At 34.9% G+C, this 26,093-nt stretch overlaps 1 protein-coding gene across 1 annotated transcript in view; it reads left to right on the forward strand.

Moving 5' to 3' along the window:
• The window catches only part of DNAH8 (dynein axonemal heavy chain 8), a 119,170-nt gene that overhangs the window by 18,552 nt on the left and 74,525 nt on the right, over positions 1-26,093 (forward strand). The window contains exons 16-33 of the mRNA XM_068185484.1: positions 1,477-1,596; positions 2,314-2,449; positions 3,146-3,333; positions 4,266-4,346; positions 5,136-5,252; positions 7,760-7,879; positions 8,635-8,764; positions 9,484-9,599; positions 10,944-11,050; positions 11,977-12,037; positions 13,506-13,701; positions 15,350-15,540; positions 17,261-17,387; positions 20,354-20,589; positions 22,537-22,641; positions 23,625-23,738; positions 24,289-24,351; positions 25,273-25,373. Coding sequence (XP_068041585.1) covers positions 1,477-1,596; positions 2,314-2,449; positions 3,146-3,333; positions 4,266-4,346; positions 5,136-5,252; positions 7,760-7,879; positions 8,635-8,764; positions 9,484-9,599; positions 10,944-11,050; positions 11,977-12,037; positions 13,506-13,701; positions 15,350-15,540; positions 17,261-17,387; positions 20,354-20,589; positions 22,537-22,641; positions 23,625-23,738; positions 24,289-24,351; positions 25,273-25,373 — 2,309 coding nt within the window. The remainder of the gene's footprint in view (positions 1-1,476; positions 1,597-2,313; positions 2,450-3,145; positions 3,334-4,265; positions 4,347-5,135; positions 5,253-7,759; positions 7,880-8,634; positions 8,765-9,483; positions 9,600-10,943; positions 11,051-11,976; positions 12,038-13,505; positions 13,702-15,349; positions 15,541-17,260; positions 17,388-20,353; positions 20,590-22,536; positions 22,642-23,624; positions 23,739-24,288; positions 24,352-25,272; positions 25,374-26,093) is intronic.

A 26,093-nucleotide genomic window follows, 5' to 3' on the forward strand; every position in this document is an offset into this window, starting at 1 on the left:
AATAATTTCCTCCAAATGCCCATGTTTCTTCAATGAATATAAAGGAAATCTGGAAAACCAGACTGTTGAAAAAGTTTTTTTGAGATATTTACATTTTGTAAGATCAATTATACCAGTTTGCACAAGGAACTAATATCTATAAACTCTCCTCTTATTAGAAAATTTTTCCTCAAAACTGTGAGTTAAAACTGTAGCCTAGCAAAGCTGCTCTGAACCACTCTTTACAGTGTCCTTTCCCTACCTACACACTGTATATAACAATCCCTGAACCCCTAATTACTGGCTTAACTAGACAAAGAGATTCTTAGCTGCACTACTTGCTTAAAAAAACTCATGTAGCCCACCCTTACCTGTATTTTCCCAGGCAAAAAATAATAGGTACATTTACTAAGAGGGTTTCATCCAGGTCAGTTCTTCTCAAGGTAATCATGAAGCTACTTGGATTTCTTTGGCTGGGACTGCTGGAGACAAGGAAGGGCTAAGAAGACATGCTAATTAGTGAAGAGTTGTGTCATCACAGCCTGAATTTGCATGCCTAAAGCTGGGTGGCTCTAAACACTCCTTTCTTCTATCAAAGAACATGTCTAACTAGTTCTAACTATTTATTAGATATTACTAAATTGCCTTTTATCTTTGCCAAGCAAGTTATTTCTAATAAAAAGTTGCTCCTACTGCAATGCTGGTTCTAAAGGGATTGAATAATTTGTCAATGCAAATTTTGTACAGTATAAATTTAGGCCTTTTTTTTTTCTTTTTTGGTTTTATTTTAATGCAGCCATTCACTGAGCAGGGGATGTATTTTCTCATCTTAGGCACAGATAAAAGCATGGGCTGTGTAACCAGGAGTATCTACATGCATTTTGGTTAGAAGTTAGAAGAAAAGTGCATATCATAGAATGCTAAATTATTGTCATTTGGAAGGGACCCACAAGAATAATTAAGTCCAAATCCTGAAATGTTATCTAATAGTCAGATATGTGTGTCTGAGGAACAGTGATGATGTTTCTATTCAGGAAAAAGCTCTCAGTTAACAATCTAGCTTGGGCCTCTCCTGAAGCCAGTTCCAAGCAAAGGAGGAAAAGCTCCACAAGGGTTCTCCAGACACCACCTCTTTAAACAGCTTGCTTTCACAGGAGATGGCTTCAAAGTCAGGTGTCAGACTTGATCCTGAACACTGGCTGCTCCACCCCAGGGTTCACAATGCCTTTTGGTGTCCTCAGGACTCTGTCAAAAGTAAGCAGAGCTGAGAAACAGCATGAGATAATGGAGACAGGAGAGGTACCAGCGTTGATATATGTGCATCTTTGAAGGGTACCAAGTCAGGGAAGAAATACATTTTTCTCTCCATGAGCTGTTGTGTGACTCCATGCGAATTTAATCTGTTTGGGAGGAGGTAGAAATTGTACCAGAGAAAACAGTTTATCATTTCAATAGATTTTTTAATACATGTGTTTAATTACATTGTTCTTGCTGTAGCTTTACCAAACCCAGAAAAATGACCCTCCTCTTGCTCGAAACATGCCACCTATTGCAGGAAAGATATTGTGGGTGAGACAGCTATTCAGAAGGGTAAATGAACCAATCACCTATTTCCATGTAAGTTGATGTGCTGAAAAATTAGGTCTTTTGTGTAATAGTGAACTGTCTTCAGTAGAGTGATCATAAAATTTCTGGTTATGATTGTATCACTTGTTATATGCTAAGCAACATTTTTTTTTGTGTGTTTATACTGCTCTGCAGTAACCCCTGTAGATCCAGGATGTAGTGTTGAAACAGAACAGATTAGACTCTTTCAGTTGAAAATGACCTTGAAGAATTCTTGAAATGTTTGAGTGATTCTCCTACAAAGCATCTAGGTCTCATGCCAAGTTAACTTCTATATGAGAGAAGTTTTCACTTTCCTGTTTCCTTCAGATGTGAATAATGATAATCTAAATCTGTTCCAAGGAAAACAGACATAAATATAATTACTGATTAAAAAAGGAAACTTTTACAATAAATTTTCAGTTATTCAATTTTGAGTAGAACTGAGTATCCATTTCACTGTGAATTGCAGGTGTTTATGACAGTATTCTAAAGTAATTGCTCTTACTGATGTTAAATATTTAGTATTTATTCCTTACAAGTTCTTACTGACTTTATTGCCCTGCAAATTTGAATCATAGATATTTGATACAGTTTTTAAGAACTCTGTCAGTATAATTAATAATATTAACCTACACTATATATAGACAATAGTTAAATTGAGAAAAACCCAAATGGTATGGGTGGTTTTGGATGTAGTTTTAATTTGAATGCACTGTGTTTTAATAGAAACATTCAGATATCTTGACAAGTCCAGAAGGTAAAGCAGTTGTTCAATTGTACAACAAACTTGCATATGTATTGGTGGAGTTCGAGGTAGTCTATCATAATGCGTGGATGAAGGAAATTTCACAATTACAATATCGTAAGTAATTAAATATGTACTTGCATCTTTACATTGTTGTTGAATATTAATATAAATCAAATCAGATATTTTTTAAGCCCCATTTACCCTTAAAATGTGCAAGTAAGTCATGATCCAATTATCAGACTCAGTAATACAATCTCAGTGTTTACTGACCTTGATACTTGGTTTTGATGCAGATTACAGATTTGGTACACTGTTCAACAGATTACTGTAAACAATAGTGACACAAATTTAAGACACAGATAACTTTGGTATTTAAATTATCTATGTGTACTATTTAATAATTCTTTCTGGTTTTTTTTTTTCCAGTATAATAATTCATAAATTTGTATTGCCCCAGTCCCTCTAAGGACAAATACTACTAAATGCCTAGAAATGTTTGATATTCAAGCATTGTATTTCCTGGTACTTAGAGAACTAATTTAATGATTTTTTAACTTGGGCTGAGAAAAATTATGACACGAATAAGACTGGATCTGAGGCTTCTTTAATTTATGAAGAGAAAGGCAGAAAGATAATATGGTGAAGTGGGTTGTGTATTTTCTTTAGCTGAAAACAACATGAAGCTATTTCACAAGTAACCCTACAAACTTAATCGCTATATTGTAATTTTATAAATCTAGATTTTATAATAATTTATAGAATTTAAACAATTGTTTGTCTTAAGAAACTGATACTAGAATGTCTTTACAGTCTTACAAGCAACGATACTTGTGCGTCATCCTACAACTGAGAAGTTCCTGGTTAATTTTGATCCCCAGATTCTAGAGATTGTGCGAGAGATGAAATGTATGATAAAGTTGGGTTTGGAAGTACCAGAGCAAGCAGTCAAACTAGCAATAGTAGAAGATAAACTGAAGTCAAACAAGTTGCAGTTAGAGGTAAACTTGAAAACTATCATGATTGCTGTTCAAAAAAATTAAAAAGGGAAAGTGTTTATACATGGATTTTTTTCTATAGCTAAAGATCAAAGCTGGGTAATAGGTAGTTTAAGGTAAATTTGCAGAATGCACAGGTGGACATAGAAAATCTCATTTGAAAATCCCCTTTTAAGTCCTGTGTGGGCTGGTAGATACATAAATATAAGAATATATACTTCATATACCCAATGGCACACTAAGTATACTTTGGTCATGAAATAATTTAAGCTATACAAATAGTTTTTACAGTCTGAAAATCAGTAAAATGCAGGATTTTAGAGTTTTTGAGAAGAAATACTGGAGTTAGTCTGGTTTGAAATATATGGTGAGCCACAGAAATGTGAAGAATTTTGCAGGTTACCTGCAAGAGAAGTTATATTTGTTATACCTATTGTAGTCTCTGCTATGGTGTTATTTCAAGAGCCTGTATCTTGGGGATGAGGTGCATCATACAAGACTTTTCTGTGTGTATGTGTGTGTATGGCGTAAGAGAAGAGGATATTTTAAAACTGAGTTCACACCTGACTTAAGTATTTAAAGGATATGTTACTCAGTTTTAAGAGGGTTTTTTTTAAGAGGCAAATTATGGTCACTAAAGATCAAGCTGTCTTTAGTTCTAGAGAAAGATCATTCTTTTTCTGGCTTTGTGCCTTAAGAAAGTGTTGCACAAAGGTGGCTTTCATTCCTCCTTCTATAGCATGATACATACATCCCAGAAATTTTGTTCATAGGTATATAATGTCTGTGTAAAACTCTACAATTGTTTTCAAATACAGCATTGTGCAGATTTCAATATTTTTTTCAGATAATATGATTGTATGACAAATTGTTTTCTTGAGTAAAGAAATGCTTTAAATATTCTGCTTGATACTACCCTTTCTAATAATCAACAGGGTGTTGTCCAATCTTATGAAGATTTGTGTAAAGGAACACAAAATATGTTTGTAAATCTGATGACACCAAAAATGGAAAAGGTTAGTATTGCTGCATGCACCTCAGTATACGTCATAAGACCTTAAAATAACTTAATAATAATTTATAATTCTGAAATATTTAGATGGATCTGCATATTGTGAGCTTAATGGATTTTACTGAGACCTTTAAGACTAAAAATTTGTTCTTTGGATCCTTCATACAGTTCTCAAATAATATGCTTTACAGTCAAATAATCTTAGTGCCTATGAGATAGAAGACCAGTAGAACAAAAAATCTGGTCTTTGAGGTCTGTCTATCTCCACAATCTCTGGCTTTAACACAGAAATTTGCTCAGAGGGAATGATTAACTTTGTAAATAGAGTCTCTTCAGTGGTGTAGAATGCTGCACTAAAGGTACGGTTTTATTGGAGATGCAGAATGTCTATCCCATGAGCCATTTTGTTTTGCCAGACATTTACAAGCGTACATATGTGAATGTTCTAACTCTCCCCATTTTGGTTGTAAGTAGTCACACCAAAAGGTTGCAGAGTTTGTGTAAGTTTGTGTATCTACAAAGTTGGACAGAAGTGTGAGAAAAGAAAAACCTGAGGCTGTAGTAAGTGCTACCCTCCCCTTTCTTGCTATTGCATAAATTTATTTGACCTTTTTTGTTGGAAACTTGTAACCTCCCTTGCACACCACTCTGTTTTATAAGCAATGTTAGTGAATATAATAATAATAATAGAACTTGTTTTAATTGTTTTCTCTTTTTTGGGTTTTTTGTTTTTTGGGTTTTTTTTTTGTTTGTTTGTTTGTTTTAATCTATTACATTATATCTTTATGCTTAGATGGAAGGTGTGTTGAGGCAAGGACTTACCATGTTGACTTGGTCATCTGTCACGCTGGAAACTTTCTTTCAAGAAGCTGATCAAGTTCTGCATGTATATAGACAGCTTTTGAGAAGGGTAAGTATTTGCTCACTATATAAATAAAACCAATACCTTACAGAAATTATTTCTAAGATGTTATTTTTTCATATTCAAACATAATCTGTACTTATTTTGTACCATACATGCAAATTTTATTGCTTTTTAAAATAGGTTCCTTTTCTTGGACTAGGGATATACTCAATTATTCTCTCCTATTATTGTCATCATATATTTGATTTTTCCTCCTTAAAACAGAATCTATTTCTACTTCTTGTCTTCAGATTCTGGGGCTTTCACTCTGATTTTCAGAGTCAATGCCTGTTTTTGAGTGCTTGCCCATGACTGCAGCTGCATAAAAGATACTTGCATGTAAAAACTGTTGAGTGGAGAACTTTGGAGCATTAACTCTATCCATAGCAGGCATGTTGTGAAACTGTGTCCTCTTTGTGCAGCCCATAAAATAATGAAGGAGAATGTCCTTTTTCCTCACAGTTATCTGCATGGTGCTCTGTTCTCTTTTACTCTCTTGGTATTTGTCACATAATTTCTGAATTCATTTGATTCCATATTTAATATCTACATAAGTAATCTGGATGATGGGATCAAGTGTACCCTGCCAAAGTTTGCCGATGACACCAAACTAAATGGGAAAGTGGAGAGCCACCTGACAGGAAGACCTGAATAGGCATGAAGAGTGGACTAGAAAGAACCTTACAAAGTTCAACAAGGACAAATGTAAGATCTTGCAGCTGGGCAAACATAATCCAGGGGTGCAGCATAGGCTGAGATCTACCTGACCTGGGCATCCTTGTGGATAACAAGTTCAGTGTGAGTGACAGTGTGCTGCTCCAGCAAAGAAAGTCAGCAGGATGCTGGGTTGCATTAACCAGCAGTGACAACAAATCACCCTCCTCCCCTACTCGTTGCTGGTGAGGCCAAACCTGGAACTGTATTCAGTTTTGGTCCCTGCTATACAGAAGACATTTGGAGAGGGTTCAGGGAAGGGCCACAACAATGATCAAAGGACTGGGAAGCCTGACAAATGGGGGAAGGTTGAGAGAAATGTTTTTTTTAAACCTTGAGTAAAGAGTCTTAGGGGATACCTTATCATCATGGTGTAATATTTGAAGATTGGCTGCAAAGAAGATGGAGTCTCCCTTTTTACAACAATTTACATGGAAAAGATGGGGAGTAATGGGTATAAGTTAGTCATGGAGAGTTTCCAATTTGACACAAGAAGAAAATTTTTTGCAATGAGAGCAGTGAGCCACTTAGATAATCTCCCACTGGAAGTGGTGGATTCCCCAGTGTTGGATGATTTTGAGACTCAGCTGGGTAGGGTGCTGGGCCATCTTGTGTAGGCTGTGCTTTTGCCAAGAAAGGTTGGACCAGATGATCTTTGATGTCCTCTTTCAACTTGGTATACTATGATTCTATGATTTAACATGCATGAGGATCATTATTGGCTTGGTTTTTTCTCAAGACTTTAGCTTGACAGTCAGATTGCCCTTTTGGCTTGATGATTAAACTGTGTGACTATTATCTCTTCTATGAATATTGTAATTTGTGTCTCCTTTGGTAGGAGATTGTTAGTCACTATTCAGTGTATCTGGTTCTTTTTATGTATGGCAGAAAATCATAATTATGATCAATGCTCTGTTTGCCACTGAAACCCAAAACTGGAAAAAGGTTGTCTTTGTCAGAAATGAACAGTTTTGTAAGCCTGAGTATATCTAAAATAACCATGTTTTTACTAAAAACATTATTTTCCTTAAATATTTAGGTTGTATGCATTTTTTTTACTTCTCCCTCCCATATAAATTAAAAAAAAGTTAACCTTGGTTACACTCTTAATTTCTGTGAATGGGGTGTTATTGTCAAATAGGAAAAAAGTGATGTGAAATGGAATCATGAGGTATATTGTGAAAAACAAGATGGAATATCACAGATGCAGACTATTTCAGATAAAAGATTAAAAGATGGACAGAAGTCACTTTTACTTTTATTTTGCCATGGTGAAAAACAATTCAGTGTAGTTGACTGTATACTAATAATGCTGCAATTTAGAATCAAAAACCCAGCAAAAACTGTGTTGACTAAAAGAAGGAGAAGGACTGAAGATTAACCCATAAGCAATTTACAGTAGGCCCCCCACTTGCCTTGCTGCTAGACTTGTGGTCAGTAAGATCATGAATAAGAATACAATTATATTGGTGTAGATTGTTCTATTACTCAGTTTTATTTAGTCTAGAAGCAGTGTACCTTACATGACAGGAATGATCTAGGGTATGACTTTTTGTTACTGTCTGTCTGCCTAAAACTGCAGTTAAACCAACCAAGATTCTTTGGGAGTCTGTCTAGTCATTGTAAATAACACTTAAGTTAGCATAAGTCTTATTATTTGCTTGGAGAATTTTCTACTCTGTAACATTCTTGCATTTATTTTTCTGCAAAACATTTTTTACCTGTTAGAGCTCTCTAAAATGGAATACATTATGCTTTAAAGATAAGTGCATGGTATTAATGTGGTTTTCTCTTTTTAGGTAACTATTATAAGTGACGTGCGGATCGGTTCAATATTAAAAGAAATATCAAGTACTTCTTTAGTTAGCTTACCAGTAGATGGTCCTATCAAAATAGAGGATCTGTTAACTGACAATGAGGTGTGTGCCACTTTACATCTTTCAACTTGAATTCTAGAGCATGTTAGAAAAAATGCCCTAGTAAATGAAAATAAAACTAAAAAACTCTCTATGTGGAAACACAGAACTTTATTTGTAATTAAATTATTTTGGTTAAAATATTTTATATGAAGATACATTGGTTCTTTGGTATTTGAGATACTTTAGCTATAGTATTTCGTAGATAATCTTATTTAAGTGCTTTGTACTTAGATAAGATTTTTTGTGTATGAAGGACCTCAGAGATATATAGCCTTTCTTCCCCCCTGTATTTTCCAAATTGTTGATTTGAAGGAGAAGGCAAAAAATACTTTCCAACAAGTATATTTGAAAATCTGAAAGTTTTCTTATTCCAAAATAGGCTAAAAATATATTAATTATCAAATTAGTGCAAGTAAATAAAATCATTAAGGACAGTTGAAACAGTATTTGGGTAATTTCAGATTCAGGGTGATCTCTCTTCAATATTCAGGATTTTTTTTGGGCACCTGAAAGTAACATTACATTTTAAAAATGGGGCTTTTTTAGGCATTAAAAATATAGTGATAATGTAACAGAAGTTTTTATAAATATACAAGTATCTTTTAATATATATATATATATATATATGTTTCATTGAAATAGTTTTGGTCTGATTAATATAATATTTGGGGAAATGTTTTGAATCTACATGAAGAAAAACAGCAATAAGATAATCAGTGATACTAAGATAATGTATTGATATTTTTATTTAACAGGGTTATACTAAAGACTGTTCTGAGTTATTGAACATCAAAAGCATGCACGTTGAAGATGCTGTTCAAGATCTAATAGATCTATTTGAAAAGAATTATGAATTTCCATCTCTTAAGCCCTCAGAATTACAAGGTAGTTAAATCCAGTGTTCCTCTCTTCTCAGCTCTGTTAGCTGTTTGGTACTGTTCCTCTTTTTTTAACTTTCTTGCCACGGTAGAATTATGTGCTTTGCTGGCTGGTCAGTTTAAATTAGTATAGTCAACTGCTGGCACTTCCTACTTCCCACTGGGCTGGTTCCCACTTCTCTGGGGTGTCTTACAAAGATTTTAGAAGATCCCGTATTGTTACAAGAGAAAGAGTTTATATTTGGAGGAAAAAAAATGTTTTAAGGAAAAATTTATTTTGATGCTTAATCAGTAACAGAGCTCTTTTCTTTCACGGGATTTTTTCCTTCTGGGTTCAGGTTTCTCCAGCTATAGAGGCATAGGCAGGGTCAATACTCTAGTTGGTTCAATAGGATGCAAACTGAAAAAGATGACACAAAAATACTTTTCTGTCTTTTGTTAAATTGTTTATGCTTATTTTGATTTTTTGGCCATTTTCACTGATACATTCATGTGTGCCTGTCCATCTTTAGAAACAGCTTGGTAGTGCACTCTGTTTGTTAAGCTAAGGCTTATAGGCTGGACTCTAAGCCACATTCCTGATGGGAAAAAGTGTCATGAAATAAAACTAATTTTTGGTGATCCAGGTGTTACTAAAATAAAAGTCAATATTGTTTTGCCTCTAATGAGTGGACCACATGCTTTAAAACAGAATATATATGCAATTACATTTTTTTTAATTTACAGGAAAAGAAAAACATATGGCATTTGAAGGTAAAGAAAAGGAGAAAGAAAAAACTCCTGCTGAAGGATCTCAAAGTGAAGGTAGCAAGGGCAATGATAAAGAAGAAGAGTTTAAAAAGGTATTTTGTGAAAATAAGGAAATTATTTTTAGGCCAATTGGATTAGTAAACAGTATCTTGAGTTTTGGTAGCTGCATATCTATGTTACAGAAAGACATCACATGGACAGTATCAAATGTAGTGTACAAATGATGAAATAGCTTACCTAAAAAGTGCATTTAAGATGGATTTTAGTTTTCACAAGAATATTGCATGTTATTCCAATTATCACCTTTATTGAACAAATTCTTGACACGAATGGTAAGTGTAAAAATTGGAGACAATAATGTGCCTAAGCCATAACACAGACTTTTCTTCTCGGGTAGAAAGGATCTTTCATCCTTTCTATCCTTCTCTTCCAACTTCATCAACAAAGATTATCTTTTCACTTTTTCCATGAAGAATGCAATTTCTTCATGTTCAGCAGAGAAGGAAAGTAGAAGTAAAGAACAAGGACTCTCAAACTTGCAAGTACAAATGCAATAATTCTACAAAGTTGCATTGTTTTTTAATAGTGATAATTTCATGTTGCCATATTTTCAGATTCTTAATCTCATTGCATTTTACTGTATTTGTCTCTTTTTCAAAAATGGGTACATGTGCACCAATATTCTTGAATAATTCATGGTTTAGGTTTGAGGCTTGGTTTTGTGTTTATTCATTTCTTAATATAGAGAGCTTTTCTGAAGGAGTGTATTTCAAACAGATTTCCGTATTCTGTATCTGAATAAGACAAGTTGTTTCTTCACATACTGTATTCTCTTTTCCATGCAGCTTTTACTTATTTACTTACTTACAACCCCCCATGTAGTGGTGCGTTCCCGGCGGGGGTGGGCCCTCGGGGTGTCCCCGGGGGGGCTCCCCTAGGCTGTGAGTTCTCTGGTCACAGCAGGCAGGCAAGGAGACTCCACACGGCTTCTGAGGGTGCTCATTAGATGAGGGTTTATTGGGGGTCCTACCCCCGGGAGGCAGCATGGTTTCTGAGGGAGAGGGGGAGAGAGGGGCTGAGCAGGCACCAGCCAGGAGAGCCGGTGAAGAGAGAGAACCGTCCCCCCGGCACACTTAACAGGGAGATTCAAAGTGGGCGCTGAACAGATCGGGCCAATGAGATTACAGATGCATAATACTGAAGGGGAGGATCACAGGCTTGGAATAAACCATACATTTTCAAGGGGTGAGAGAGCATACCATTTAACTAAAATATAACACGACACCCCCAACTTCTCACATTGTTTTTTTCATGTAGTTTACAGCATAAATTCCTTCTGTCAAAATCTATTAGGTTTGACTTACAATGTTTTTGCAATAATTTTCAGGTTCCTATAGGAACACAATGCTAAATAATGTATGGTTTATTTATTACAGAACTGTAAAGACTTAATTGCCTATTTCAGTCGCCGGCTGCTAATCAGCCTTCAGAAAGCAACCCAACTGTCTTTGGATCGTATTAAAAGAAGAATGAGTGTTCCAATGTAAGTTGAAAATTAAGGATTCCTTCAATATGAATTCCCTCGTTATGAATTCTTCATGAAAATGGCAACATCCATACAAAATCAGTCTCCTATATTCAGTATGGTTTCTATAGATTCTTCTCTGCTTGAACAGGCATACAGTTCAGAGACAGAATTGTTTCAGTATAATATATTGTGTATTGAAAAGCCTACTTGGAATTCTATTAAGATAATTTATTTCAAGCAAGTGAAGTTTATGATGTTTTGTCATTATTATTTGTTAAAGTCTGAATTACTTTTTTCTTTTTCTAAGGACATTTTTCATAAAAAATGTACTGAAATCCTTATCAAAGTAAATAGGAATTTTTTTGGTTGTTTCCATCATATTTGTCTACTGTATCATATTGTTGAGTCTTCCCTCATTTGGTCACTATATAATACCACACCATTTAAAATTGTACTTTTTGCCATGTTTTCAGGTTTTAATTTTAGTTTTGAATAAGTTAACATCATGTTTTTTATAATTTTGCTTTTTTCCCATTCTGTTGAGTACTTACCTAAAATGTAATGGAACAACTTTTGCTCTTAATAGGTTGTTGCATGTAATGATCAGTGAGACCTTCTTATGCCCTATTCAAAGCACTGGCAGAGTTCCATCATTCTGAACCTAAGAGATTAAAATCCAGAATCAGAAAATACCCTGGATAAAAAATTCTGAAAGCAATGGTTGGATCCAAGCTAACCTTTGTCAGAATGGTGGAGCTCTAGCTATTTTCTTTATCCTTTAAGCAAGAAACTTCTGTAAGTTTTGGAAATATTACAAAGTTTCATGTGAAATTCTCCTTATGGGTTTGGTCAGAAAATGTAGGTCAAAATTATATTTCTCAGATAAACTGAGGAGGTTTTGTGGTGAGGTGTTTATAATACGTGTCAAAATCATTTTACAGCAAATCTGAGGACATCACTCCTTTTTTAAAAGCAGAAGTACACCTTGATAGTCCTGATCTGGTAAGTTTTATGTTATATAGGTACAGTAAGGTACACTGTCTTAGAGTTATCTCTGCATTTGCCCAAGTGCAGGGTGTGGGCATGCTTCCACTGAACCAGCATCTGTTCCAAAGGAGAGCAGTTGCTCACATCTTTCGGTGTGCTGCGAGCACTGATGAAACGTGCTTGCAGTCCCAGTGCTCTGGCCTCTGTCTCAGTGCTGCTTGCAGAACCTTGCTGTTTAACCTTCTGTGTTTTAGTAATTACATTGCAATCAGTCCATCTATGTTCTTTGTAGCATGATTACAGTTCTCCTCACATGTAGTAGTTGCATCACTGCAACAGGTTCTTCATCTTGCTTTATTATTAGTATTAGTATTGGTATTATTAAACTCTTACTTGTGTAATCTAAATCCTTTTGTTGAATTTCAATCATGAACGGTTATCTTTGCTCAGTTTGGCTTTAGTCACCTAAATGGGAAGTTAGATGACCAGAATGAGGAACACTGAACAGAAATAGAAGATTCAAAACCAGAAAAAGGAGTTGTGGAATTCTATGTACAGAAGAAAAAAGGCAGCTCAATTGCAAAGAAGTAAAGCATTAGATTGCTTTCCTTTTGTAGAATAAGATAACTGTGTGTCAGGAATATATATTTTTTTATTTTATGAGAGAAGGTTACAAAATTTCTCAAATGTCTTATAAAGATGAATGGGTTTATATTGAAATTACAATGAAAAAAAGGTTCTGCTCTTAGGTGATACTCCTTTGGCATTGAACTGGTGTTCATATCGCCATTCTGTTATTCATTCACACTGTGTGTGTGTGTACACATGATATGTAAGTTCTGTCAAAGTGTAGAATGTTTACCTTGTTGATATTTGTAGAAGCATAAAGCACCAAGCTCTATCCACTGCAAAGGAAGGACATCTCTCTTTCCAGTCCTCAAATGCTTGGCTGATCCAGGGCAGTAATAAGTAATTCTGGGAAAAATACTACTTTTCTAATGCTAATAAGAGCTTGCAAGAGCATTGCTTTTATGTATGTGGCTGATCATACATCAGGCCTGAGAAGGGTGGGAAGTGGTGGTTGCACCATAGCATGCAATTTCTAATGCTTTGTGGTTCTAGAGTGTAAAAAACAAGGTTTGTGATGTATTCCCACACATTATATAAGAGTCATTATAAAAATGTTGCTTAAAATGTTGTAGGAGTTTTTTAAATAGCTGTAAAAAAAGCCAGTAAATCTATCTCCTTATATACTTGGTTGCCATTTCACCCACAGTATGAGTGCATAATTAGATGGTAGGTCACCACAGTGTGTTTCATCTCTTTAGAAGCAATTCTGAGCCAGACAAGCTGCTAAAGTTATATTTTCCAGCTTCTCTTCTGGGGTGAACTCTGCAATTCACTATGAGTGGAGTAAAGCTGAGGTCTCAAAAATGACAATCAGTTGCATTTATTTCAAAAATTTTTCAACTGTTTTAAATAGGTAATTGTTCCCAGTTTAGATGATATACAGAATGCCATCAATCGCATGATTCATTTAACACTGGAAGTAAATCGAGGAGTTGCTCAGTGGGGACAGAGGCATTTGCAAAAATCTATTTTAAAAACAGAACCAGGCACACAGCAAGCAGCTTCTGCAGGTTTTGGATCACAAGGAAAAAAAGCCAAAAAGGGGGAAAGTAAGTGGTTTTTTTAGGTTTTCTTTTACTTTTTATTTTACTTTTAGCTTTAATAAATATGCCATATATAAATATTTGTGAATAAGCTCATTTTTCATCAGAGAAGCCTACTGTGGATTATTTTACATTAATTTTGGTGGTTTATTTTGATTTAATTAGCTGTATTTTTCAGAAATATGTAAGCTTTTCAGACTTACATAAGTACAACTCCGAAAAGCAATAAGCAAAAAACTTTGAAAAATTCCTAGATTCTGAATATTTTACTTAACTTAAGGCAAAGTAAGTTGTTTGCCAATCTTTTTCCTTTCTTATTGTGGAACGTAACCATAATGGTATAGCTGAAACCATAAACCATGATTTTATACTAAATCTCATTGAGATATTGAGATACAGCAAGAGCCAGATTTCAGGAAAGATTTTAATTACTGCATGTATTCCTGGATTGGATTAAAAACACCTCAAATGTTTTTTCATGTGAATGAAAAATATTTGACTGGAGACAGACCTACATCCATTGTAGTCAAATACTTTATTTCTTAATATTATTTCCAAGTGTCTCTCCATACATTTTGCAAGCCACCATAAAAGCCTAAATTAAATACGTTTTTACCATTGGGTTTTCTTAGCTGTTTGACCCAGTGATATGCAATCCAGTTATATCTTTGTTATCATTCCTTTGAAAAGTCTCTAACATCTTGGAAAGTTTTTCTTTCTGACAGTCCAGAGCTGTTACTTTATTCTTCTACTGACGTGTCTCGTATGATTCTCACCTCTTTTAATGGGCTTCAAGCAGGGTAGCAGGAGCCAATCTTAATCAGACACTCAGTCTTTTCCTCTGCTGTGTCAAAATACAGCATCAACAAATGACCATTTTCATCACCTTTAACTAGACACCTGCAACACCTGGGGGCATATGTTAATATTGTAGCAATGAGATTATGGAGTACACCGGTAAGGATGGATAAATCTGAGCTGTTTCCAGTAAGCAGACAGCAGAACAAGCCTTCAGAGTAAAAGAGAACTTGGAGCTGCCTCAAATTCCCCTCATTAAACAATATATGCTGTGAGAAGGGTGGATTTTTCTTCTTCCTTCACTGATATCTGCTTCAAAATGCTCAGGGATTGTTATGACAGAAGTAGCTCATCAGATCTGAAGAATATCAGTTCCTATATTGACCCTGACTGTCTCAGCACGTAATCAAATAGTTCCAGAATTTTACATTGCTTTAAGCAATATATGCAATTTAAAATTTTAATTTTTAAAAATTTAAAAAAAATATTAAATAATGTGGAATGTTTATGAGGCCTTTGATGTTCTGCTTACAATGGGGGAAATGAAATTTGTGAATGAAGAAGACTTTTCTTTCCATTTGAGAACGTTCATTTTAGACTGAATTTGCTGTAGCTATACAGTGCCTGGCATGAGCTAGCAGCTGGAAATTCCCATTAAGCCACGTGACAGATGTTTAAAGGATACTCAGCCTTACTGAAGAGTATCATTGCTCAATTTGGTATGCATAGGTTTAGAAGAAAATTCTAATCAGACTGTCAACAGTTCATTGATTTTATATTTATATTTATATTTATATTTATATTTATATTTATATTTATATTTATATTTATATTTATATTTAATTTTATTTTACAGAAGGAGGTGATGAAGTTGTCAGAAAGCTAAAAAATTTTTATGCGGGTGTTGCAGAAAATGAAGCTATTACTAAAATAATTGTGGTTCTTTCTTCTGCTGGGAATTCTCTAAAAGAGGGAGTTAGTGAAGTTCTGCAAGAGTTTGATAAATATAAGGTGTTGTGGACAGAAGATAAAGATACAAAATTTGAGGTCAGTTTAATGATTATCACTTACAGGATTATTCTTCATTAATCCTATCTTTTGAAATCAGAAAACACTGGGAAAAATAAAGGGAAAAAAAAGATATAGAAAACACATTTAAAGCTGAAATTATTTTATCTTTCTGTAGGAATGGGACTGTATCTGCTAATGCAGATTAGCAGGTTCCTTGTTCCTCCTTGTTCTTACAGGAGAAGTAACAGCATTTTATTTCTGCGTAAAGTAAATTTTTGTATTTTGGTTTGCCTTTCCCTGCTTCTATGCCATTCTAGATACTGAAAACCTGGTAACTGCTTTATTTTGCTTGTGTAACTCTGGATTTTGGGTCACACAAAACCAATCCAGTTTGATATGAGGCATGTATCTATGTGAACACAGGTAGCACTGGGAATTAACAGGAGGAGTTAGAGACATGCACACCCCTGCAAAGCTACTGGTGTCACAGGGATATGGTGGGATCACACCTATGAGTGGAGTGTTGGAATGGAGGGACACAGGCTTTTTAGGAAGGCTAAGCAGGGATGACCAGGTCAGGATTAAAAGGAGGGCAGGGACAGGTGACATTATAGTGGGGATCCTCTACAGGCTGCCTAACCAGGAAGTCCAAGCAGATGAGACTTTCTGTAGACAGACAGGAGCATCCTCACACTCACAAATCCTGATCCTCATGGGAGACATCAACCACTCTGATATCTGCTGGAGGAGCAATACAGCAGGGCATAAGCAATCCAGAAGGTTCCTGGAATGTGTTGATGACGAAGTAATTGAAGATCCAATGAGAAGAAGTGCCATACTCTACCTTGTTCTCACCAACAAGGAGGAGCTGGGGGTAGGGAAGGTGAAGCTCAAGGGCAGTTTTCTGCTGCAGTGACCATGAAATGGTAGAATTCAAGATGAGTTTATGTGAGTTAAAATCCCACCAATTCATAAGCAGGGCTGAAAATTTCCTGTTAGCCTAATTAAATTTTTAAGTCTAATGTAATTAATGTTACTAGCTTGATCTAGTTGCTACTGAGGAATAGGCTACTGCTACAGTGAAAGCATCAATAATGAGGCAGTTAAGTTTCATGTGCACATGTTTAATTTCTACATTCTTCCTTTCCATTATGCTAACCCTTCCACTGACTGTCTGGGTACTCTTGGACAGAAGAGTAGAAGTGGGATAAAGCTTTCAGCATTTATTAATTGCCTGTGCAGTGTAAGCATAATCAATACAGGTCTTAAGTAACATTGCTGAATTGCAGCTTTTCAGAATCACAAAATGTTTCTATCCTTGAGTTCTGCTCAGGGAACTACTTAGAAAATGTTTTTTTTATAATGTGTTTTATTGTGATTGTTTCCCACATAATTTGGCTTATGAAGTAGTCTTTCTGTAAGTGTGGGCACATCTTTGATCTCTGTTTCATCACTTTTTTTCACAAAACAAGTAGGTCCTTAATATGTCTTGGTTATCTGTTTCTCTGTTGAATTTGGTTGGAATTTCCCAACAAGGTTGAACGTTAGTGACAGAGAAATCTATAAACATTCATTTTATGATGCTAGCAAGGCTACAGAAGGCTAAAAACAAGTATAATAATGGTATATTTTCAGTAATTACTAAATTAAAGGTACAATTAAAATACATTTTCAGTAATTTCTGAATTTTAGTTACATGTTTTACCAAAATTGTGGAAAAGAACATTTGTTGATTGACATTTTAAACTACACACAGGAATTTTTTGCTACTGGCCCCTCCCTGTCTGAAATTAAAGAAGAAATAGTTCACTACGATACATTTGAGCAAGAGATGAAAAATTTAAAACCAGTTATTCTTCTTGGTCCAATTGAATTGCACACAGGTATGACGTTTTCTAGTCTTAGTATGTACAGTAAGATAATGAGTAAAATAGTCACACAATCACAGAAGATGCATAGTTTAAAGCAACCCACAAGGATCATTGAGTCCAACTCCTGGCCCTGCACAGCACCATCCCCAGGAATGACACCCTGTGCCTGAGAGTATTGTCCAAACACTTCTTGAACTCTGTCAGGCTGGTGCTGTGACCACTCCCCTGGGGAGCCTGTTCCAGAGCCCAACCACCCTCTGGATGAAGGGTAGTACCTTTTTGTAGTATCCAACCTAAACCTCCCCTGAAACAACTTCAGGCCATTCCTCTGTGTCCTGTCACTGGTTACTACAAAGAAGAGATCATTGCCTGCCCCTCCTTTCCCCTCATGAGAACGGTGTAACTGCAGTGAGGTCTCCCCTCAGTCTCCTCTTCTCCAGGCTGAAGAAGTGACCAAGTGACCTCAGCCACCCTTCATACGGCTTCCCCTCAAGGCCCTTCATCATCTTCATTGCGCTCCTTTGGATGCTCCCTAATAGTTTAGTATCTTTCTTATTTCGTGGTGATCAAAACTGCACACAGGGCTCAAGGTGAGGCTGTGTCAGTGCAGAAAAGAGCAGGACAATCCCCTCCCTTGCATGGCTGGTGATACTGTGCCTGATGCTCTCAGGACATGCTCGGCCCTCCTGGCTGCCAGGGCACTGCTGACTCATGTTCGGCTTGCTATCAACCAGGAGCCCCAGGTTCCTTTCTGTGCCACTGCTTTCCAGCATCTCATTCCCCAGTCTGTCCCTACATCCAGGGTTTCCCCATTCCAGGTGCAGAATCCAGCACTTTCCCTTGTTCAACTACACATGGTTTGGTGATTGCCCAGCCCTTTGATTTGACGAGGTCTTTCTGCAGGGCCACTCTTATTTCAAGAGAGTCAACAGCGCCACCTAGTCTGTGAACTTCCTTAGTGTTCCTCCCAGTTCTATGTCCAAGTAATTTATGAAGGTGTTGAAGAGCATAAGGTCTAAAATGGAGCCTTGTGGAACCCCACTAGAGCCAGGTCCCCAGTCTGTTGTCACCTCATTCACTACAACCCTTTGTGTCCAGCTTGTGAGACAGCTGCTCACCCATCACATGATGTGTTTATCCAGCTGTGTGCTTTGTCCAGAAGGATACTATGAGAGACAGGTTTATTCTTGTAAATATGAATATGTATATATTGAAATAAATCTAGATATATTTCAATATGAATACAAATCATTGAAGAGACCTCACCAACTGTCAGCCAGGGCTCACTCAGATCCTTCTAAGACATCTGTCATAAAAAAAAATCCTCCATTCCCCTTGCTTTCTTTGCTTATAAATGTGGACACTAAGTTCTGTCATGAATGTGAAGTTATGGAGGCTTTCCAAAGAGTTAATGAATGTGTATTGACACTGATTTGATCATCCTTGGTACTCCTGTCTGACATCAGGTCAGCCAATGATTATAAAGAGCACTGGAAGCATAAAGCACCTTTGGTTCTGGTGAAAGACCAGCACTTAACAGCATTAATGCATTTTTCACTTTCAGTGTTTGTTTTAGGAGGAGACACGGCTACTCAGTCATTCCCAAGTTTAGTATCTTAACTCTTCGAACATCATGTTCTGAATTAAGCTGTTTATTCTATGGCATTTGTGCCACAGCTGATTGTGCTAAGGATTCCAATGGCACTTTTCCCTTTCACCTCACAGGTAATTACAAGGCTAAGATATCTTCTCTGGACCAGCTATCTGGTTGGTATCTAGCGACAAGTAGAAAATGTGTCCTTCTGCAAATATCAGTGTGGCTGCATTTCTAATGAGCAGCCCTCTTCTTCTGACAGATTAGTTTGATTGGATTAAGAATAATCTGTAAAATTTGTCTTTCTTGCACATCAGAGAAGCAGAAGATACCTGCTTTGAAGACTGGAGTTAATTTCAGGATCTTGATGGTGTGTTAAACCTACTTCTTTCAGTGAACAAGCAAAAACATCAGACTGCTGACTACACATCCTCATCCAGTTCCTGGATGCAGTTTCTTCTTAATGAGACCACTCTGGAAAACTCTGTCTATTATTGTGTGACCAAGAGTAGTAAGAAAGAGTATCCAAAAGAATATGGATTTTGTTGATGGTCACCTGTGACCACAGCATCAAAGGGACCCGAGTTCTATAGGTTAGAGAAAAAAGATGTTAAGTGTCTTTTATGATCTGGGACAGTGGGTAGTTTCTTGAACTCATTTTAGGTTTGGGAACTGATTTATTGTGATTTACAGATTTTAACTTCTGGAAGGGTGTGGTAATTTTCTTGAATTATCCCTGGGCTTCACGAATCATCTCTTTAATGTTAATAGACACATTACTAAAGGAGAATCTATATCTGCTGCAAAATTTGTTTTGTGAGCTGTTCTATGCTGTTAGTATATTTGCATTCTTTTACTAGAGTACAAAATGCTGCCTAATAAAAACCTAATTTTTTTCTGAATATAAATTTGAATTCTTGACTCTTCTGTCTCTTCAGTGTTGGTTTGTGATTATATATTAAGTGCATATAACATGATGTGTCACCTTACAGTTTTAGCTGTGAACTATTCTAAGTCCAAATTTTGAAATCCCAAGATGCCATTTCCTCAGTGGGCATAAATACATTTGGTTAATGTATATCAAAGATATTCTCTGAAAATCCACATTAATAAGTAGATATTTTGTTCTTTATTCATCTTCTCTATGTGCTCCACTAGGTAAACTTACCAATATATTTCACAGATACCATAATACCCATTAAAACCACAGAAATATATTTATTACAGTTGAAATAGTTTTGAAAATTTTAAAATGCTCTAATGGAATTGCTTGTCTGCTGTTATCTAATTGCTGGTAAAGAACCATATGTGATGATTTGGGCTTTTTAGAGAAAAAAATTAAGATATGAATTGAATAATTTTTTAAATTGTTTTTTAAAACCAGGACCACTGAAAAAAGCTTTAACAATTGAAGCCAATTCCTGGAAGATGGTCTTCTGTCGTTATTTAAATGAGGAATATAAAGTGAAATTGCTAGACATGATGTCATTCATAAATGATTACCTAAACAAATTGGCTCAACCTCTGATTGACTTAGATGATGTCAGATTAGCAGTGGAAGCTTTATCTGCCATTCAAGAAAAGAGATCAGATATAGACATCTCTATGGGACCTATTGAAGTAAGATGACTTTTAATTTGTTATATTGGGAAAATATTATTTTTATTATTAATAATAATATATATAAGTGTCACAGGATAAGATAAACTTTGAACTCTAAAAACAAGTTCACTGTCTTGAAGAAACTAGGCTGCAGATGGGAAACAAAATATTATTTTTGGTTTTTTATATTATAAATTATGAATCAAATAATTTAATAGATTCTGTATTGATACAAAACAGAAAAACATTTCTTTCTGAAATTATAATATAGAAACAATCTAGGAGATAACATGCAGAAATAAGAAGATGAGAACACAAGACAAGAGAGCACTATGCTCCCTTTTGCTTTTTCTTAGCCTTAATCCTCTTTCTGTGTGTGTAAACAGACATCTTGATCATCTAACCCCTTGAAATATATCCAGAGAATATTCATGAAACCACACATCATGGTATGCAGTCAAAAACTGGCAACATTCTTTTAGTTTTTTCTATAAGAAAGAAACTGAAAGAAGCTAAAGCAAGCTCATTATAAGTACTTGGTTTACTATCACTCTCTGAAAGTCAGCTTAATAAAACAAATAATTAGTTAAATTATGTAGCGGTAAACTGTGGAAATACAGCTGCCTTCTTAAGAGTGTATAAAGTATGTTAGAAAGCCTTAGCTTTACATCAAGTAGAAGAACCTGAACAATAATTTAAACATTTAAAGTAAAATTCACATCTACTAAATGTTATTAGTCTGTCTTCAGGATATGATAATCATACTCATAGCTGTTAAATAAAGCAAGCAAGAGGAAGTGAGTTCAGCACTGTCTACTTGCTAGGTTTTACATGTGTAGGAAATAATGCAAACTTTGTAAATAAATAAAAGATATTAAAAATATTAAGTATTAACATTTTATTATTATTATCATGCTTCTGCCACTTAAAGATGAATATTTAAGATAATGTTCTTTCCCAAACTACTTACATTTCACATACATCGTGACCATTTATTTCCTTTCTAGGTTAATATAATGAGTTCTGTCAATGTCAGTAGGGCTAGTCATGTTAACAAGTCACCCTTAGATCCTTTTTCTAGAGGAGATGAATGACCCTAGACACCAGTGCAAGCTGGGTAAAAATCAGCTTTGCAGTAAAAGAACTAAGTTCTTTTTGGAAAGTACAGCAAAGTGAATATAAGCCAGAAAAGTGTCCTTGCAACAAAGGGTTTAAGGGTCTCCTGGGCCTTTTACAAGCTGTATTGCCAGCAGGTTGAGTGACATGATTCCCTCTGCTCTGGGATATGAGATTTATCTGGAGTGCTGTGTCCAGTGCTGGGCTTCCCATTACAAGACAGACATGGACATACTGGAGTGAGTCTGGCAAATGATGAATAAAATGTGAAAATGAAATTATTTTTAAATAATGCAATGTGTGTAGGAGGAGGATCATAAAGCAGAAGGTAAGCAAATAAATTGCAGATGAGAACAAAGGATAAGAAAGGTTCATTCCATTACAGATACATATCCATATATTTGACAGTTCGGCAAACTTAGCAAAAAAGGTTTTGGAGATGATATGGCAAAATATTTATATATGTGTAACTTAACGTGCACAGTTATTCAGAGTTAGGGAAAATTAATCAAAATCTGCATTCAGGTGGAATGTAGATAATTGGAATAAAATACCATTGACATGATAAAATTTTATGTTTTCTGATATTAAATCTATGGTGTTTGTATATGTTTTCCTAGTGTTTCATCCAAGACATTTTTGAAGAAATAGTTTTTGCTGTTTTTCCCTAGTTCTTCATTCTTCATTCTTATTAGAAAAAAAACCCAAAACAGTTATGCCTAAAATATAAGAACAGTTTTTCTTTGAAATGTTTTTTACAGATTTGGTCTATGTTTCCTCAAATGAACTTATAATATATTCCTAAGTTTTTTGGTTTTGTTTTGTTGGTTTTTTTTTTTTTCCATCTAGGAAGCCTATGGCATTTTAAATGCATTTAATATGGAAATTACAAAAGAGGAATCAGATGGTGTTGATTCAATGAGATATGCTTTTAATAAATTAAAAACCCAAGCTGTAAGTACATAAAATGATGTTATTTTCCATTTGTGGAAAACATGTGAATTTCTTCAGGTCATAAATGAGAGTGTGAGACCAATTTTACATTGTCTCTGACGTCTCACTCTTGACATCAGTTGTGCAGTAGTGTTTTTATCTTCTATTAGTATGCTCATTTTCTAATTTCATTTTTATAGATAACTTTGATATTTAAATATTATTGTAGTTTTGAGATATATGTCTAAAACCTGCAAGAAAATGCTGTTTCAGCTCTCCTTCATTTTCAGTTTTTGTGTCATTCTTGTCTGATCAGGGAGTTTATTACTCTTAAGTTACATTTTTCTAAGTGCATACTCTGCCTGTGCCCTTACCCGTAAGCAGAGGTTGTACATTCAGCTTTATGATTTAGGAGAGTCTTATCCCTCAAAAACTCGGTTTATTGAGTATTTTATGTAATGAAGGTGTTTAGATGGAAATATGTAGATATTTTGTTGAATTAAGTTACATCCTCTTCCACAGACTAATCACTCAGGAAAGGACTCAAGAGTACATTTTACATTACATTTTACATTTTTGTGCAGCTCTTGGTTATTTTCTGAAAATTTTGGTAAAAGAAAAAGAAATCTGTAAAAGAGAAGGCTGAGCCCTGTGTGAGGAAGATGACTCTATTAGCTTGGGGTTTGAGGTTTTTTGGAGAGAGGAAAGAAAGATAATAGGATCTTTTTCCACCACCCCCTTGTAATGAAACACATATCTTTAAAGGCCAATGCAAGATTTTGTTATGGTTTTTGATTGAGGTGGTTTGGTTTATCCCTTACCTTTCCTCTCAAAAATTGAACATATAGCACCATAACGGGGGCAAAAATGTATTTAGCTTCAAATAATCAACTTTTGTTCCAAAATTTGAGTTGTTTTATTAATAATTTTGATTTATAACTAACTCAAACATCTGTTCCTGATTCTTACAGAAATAACTTTTATTTTAATCTTTTCCATGTCAGATTGCAGTTCAGGATGAGTTGGTTGAAGTTCAGCCCAAGTTAAAGAGTGAATTGCTAGAAGCAGTTGCAGTTTTTCAGGAGGATGTGTCGCACTTTGAAACAGTGTATGAAATGGTAAATTAATTTAGTACTATTTTGGTTTGCAGGAGTTGGGTGCCAGAATTTAATTCTGCCAGCTACTGATGTTAGATGCCATGGTTGCTAAGCAGTCATCACTGTAGGTCAAATTTTTCAGTATGAAGAAATAGCAGTGCACACAACCCTATAAAGAAAGAAAAGAAGCACTGGTGATGCAACTTGTAATGAAATTGTGATTATAAAATACAAATTAATTTAGAAACTGTAGTACATGTTGTGGCATCTTTGCACACAAATCAGCATTAAAAAGGACCACTGTCTGGGTTTTGTTATTTTCAGCAAAATAAGGGAGTATGAAAAGTTAGAGTCTAATCTTAATAAGTTTAATTAAGGTAAGGAATTTTCAATTCCATAGAAGCTACCTCATCTTAGATTTACCACTGTAAATACTGAATTACCAAGTTGCATGACTTGATCGGAGTTTGACTAATAAAAATATGTATTCTGTAATGGTCTGTAAATATAGAGTGGCTTTCAGTCACTTTGAGAATTAATATTCCATTTTTGTTAATTGCTTATTTGATAGGAAGGGCCTATGGTTCCAGGCATTCCACCTCAGGAAGCCAGTAAGAGGCTGCAGATCTTTCAGGTAAGAAAGTAAACTGTTGAATTTGCAACTAAATAATTAAAACTGCTCTTGCTTATCATAGCATATCTACCAAATTATAATTTGGATGTTCCTTATTATGTTACCTATAGTTTCTCTCACATAATGTTTTCCTTAATGTGAAAGGATTAATTGATTGATCTGTAACTTTTTTTCACTCTTCATATTTTGTGAGGAGAAATTATCAATTTGAAGTAATAAAAGCAGTAGAATAGGTAAGAGTCAATTATGACACCTTGATAATGGCTGAAAATAGGCCAGGTTACAAAGCAGTCATGAGCCAATTTTGTAATCTTTCAAAAATCACATTTTTCATTAAATAATTGTCTTTCAACTTGTTATTTATTTGTTATGAATCTTAATTCATAGGTCCAGGAGCAGTATTTTCTCTAGTTTTAATCCTTTGTCTTTTTTCTGCAAGTTATAGTAACTTGAATAGTACTTTTATCAGTCTAACATATTGTATACATTGCATAAAGTAAATTCATAGTTTGTGAACTGAATGACTGACAGAAAGTCCTTAATCCTTCTAATACTTCTAATATGAACTGAAAATTGAATGATTCTGGTTAAATTTGCTGTGTTTCTTATTTTGCCAAGACAATGCTCTGTACTTTTGGATACTAGTTGCAAAAATCATTCTTCTTTCCATTTTTCTATGGTGAACACATTCTTTTGGACAGCAATTATACTTTGAAAGTAATTGTGTTCTTTGGCACTCTGGTGTTTTTCTTCAAGCTATATATTTGTTTAGATCAAAAATATTTTCAGATATTTTACATATACTTCTAATAGACTTAATAGAATTTTGGAACAGTTTAATGATTTTATTTTTGACAATTTTAAGTTAAAACTTATAAACTTATATTTTCATTTGGTCTGTATGAAACACAACTTAATCAGACTAACTTTGATGAGCTGTGGAGAAAGTTTATCACGTACTCGTCAGGAGAACGGTTGTTTGGATTGCCTGTCACAGAGTACAACATTCTGCATAAAGTCAGGTAACTGTGGAAATATGGTTGCCTTAAGTATGTTAGAAAGTCTTAGGCTTACACAAAAGGCAGAAATATTACAATATGCAAGTTTTCCATTGCCTTGAATAAATAAATAGACAAAATTCTAAATGTTCTAATGAATTTGTTAATTATAATTTGTTAATGTTGAATTTGTTAATTTTGAAAAAATTACTTATTTATTATTGTAACAGAATGATACCAGATGATTTTACTTTGTATAAATACTATATAAAGCAGCAATATGCCCTGTTCTAGACCTAAATAGAAATTTAAAAATTATTTATATATTAAGATATGGTAGAAAATGAGGAAGAAAATGTAAGGAAAGGTGATATAAGAAAAATTTAACTACTGCTTTTATTAAAGTCTGAATTTTTTGAGCAGCTGTACCAATGATGATCAGATTCTAGTTTATGCTCTAGCCATTTCAATAGTTTGATGATGAATCACACCAGAAGAGGATCTCACTGTTTCTGTCTGGTTTTGGATCAGAGTTTTAGTTCAGATTCAGAGAGTGCATCTAAGTAAATTGACAGTTTGTTTCCACCTGCCATGCTCTGCTTTGCACTGCAGAGCCAGCTCAGGGAATATAGCCTAGGTTTCTTTTGGACCAAAAGGGGTTTTGGAGAACTAGGCAAAAGCAAAACTTCCTCCAAATACATTTAGTGTGGATGTTAGGTCCTTAGCACCATCTGCTCTTTTTTG

Source organism: Anomalospiza imberbis, chromosome 3 (assembly GCF_031753505.1).
Source record: "Anomalospiza imberbis isolate Cuckoo-Finch-1a 21T00152 chromosome 3, ASM3175350v1, whole genome shotgun sequence".
NCBI lineage: Eukaryota > Metazoa > Chordata > Aves > Passeriformes > Viduidae > Anomalospiza > Anomalospiza imberbis.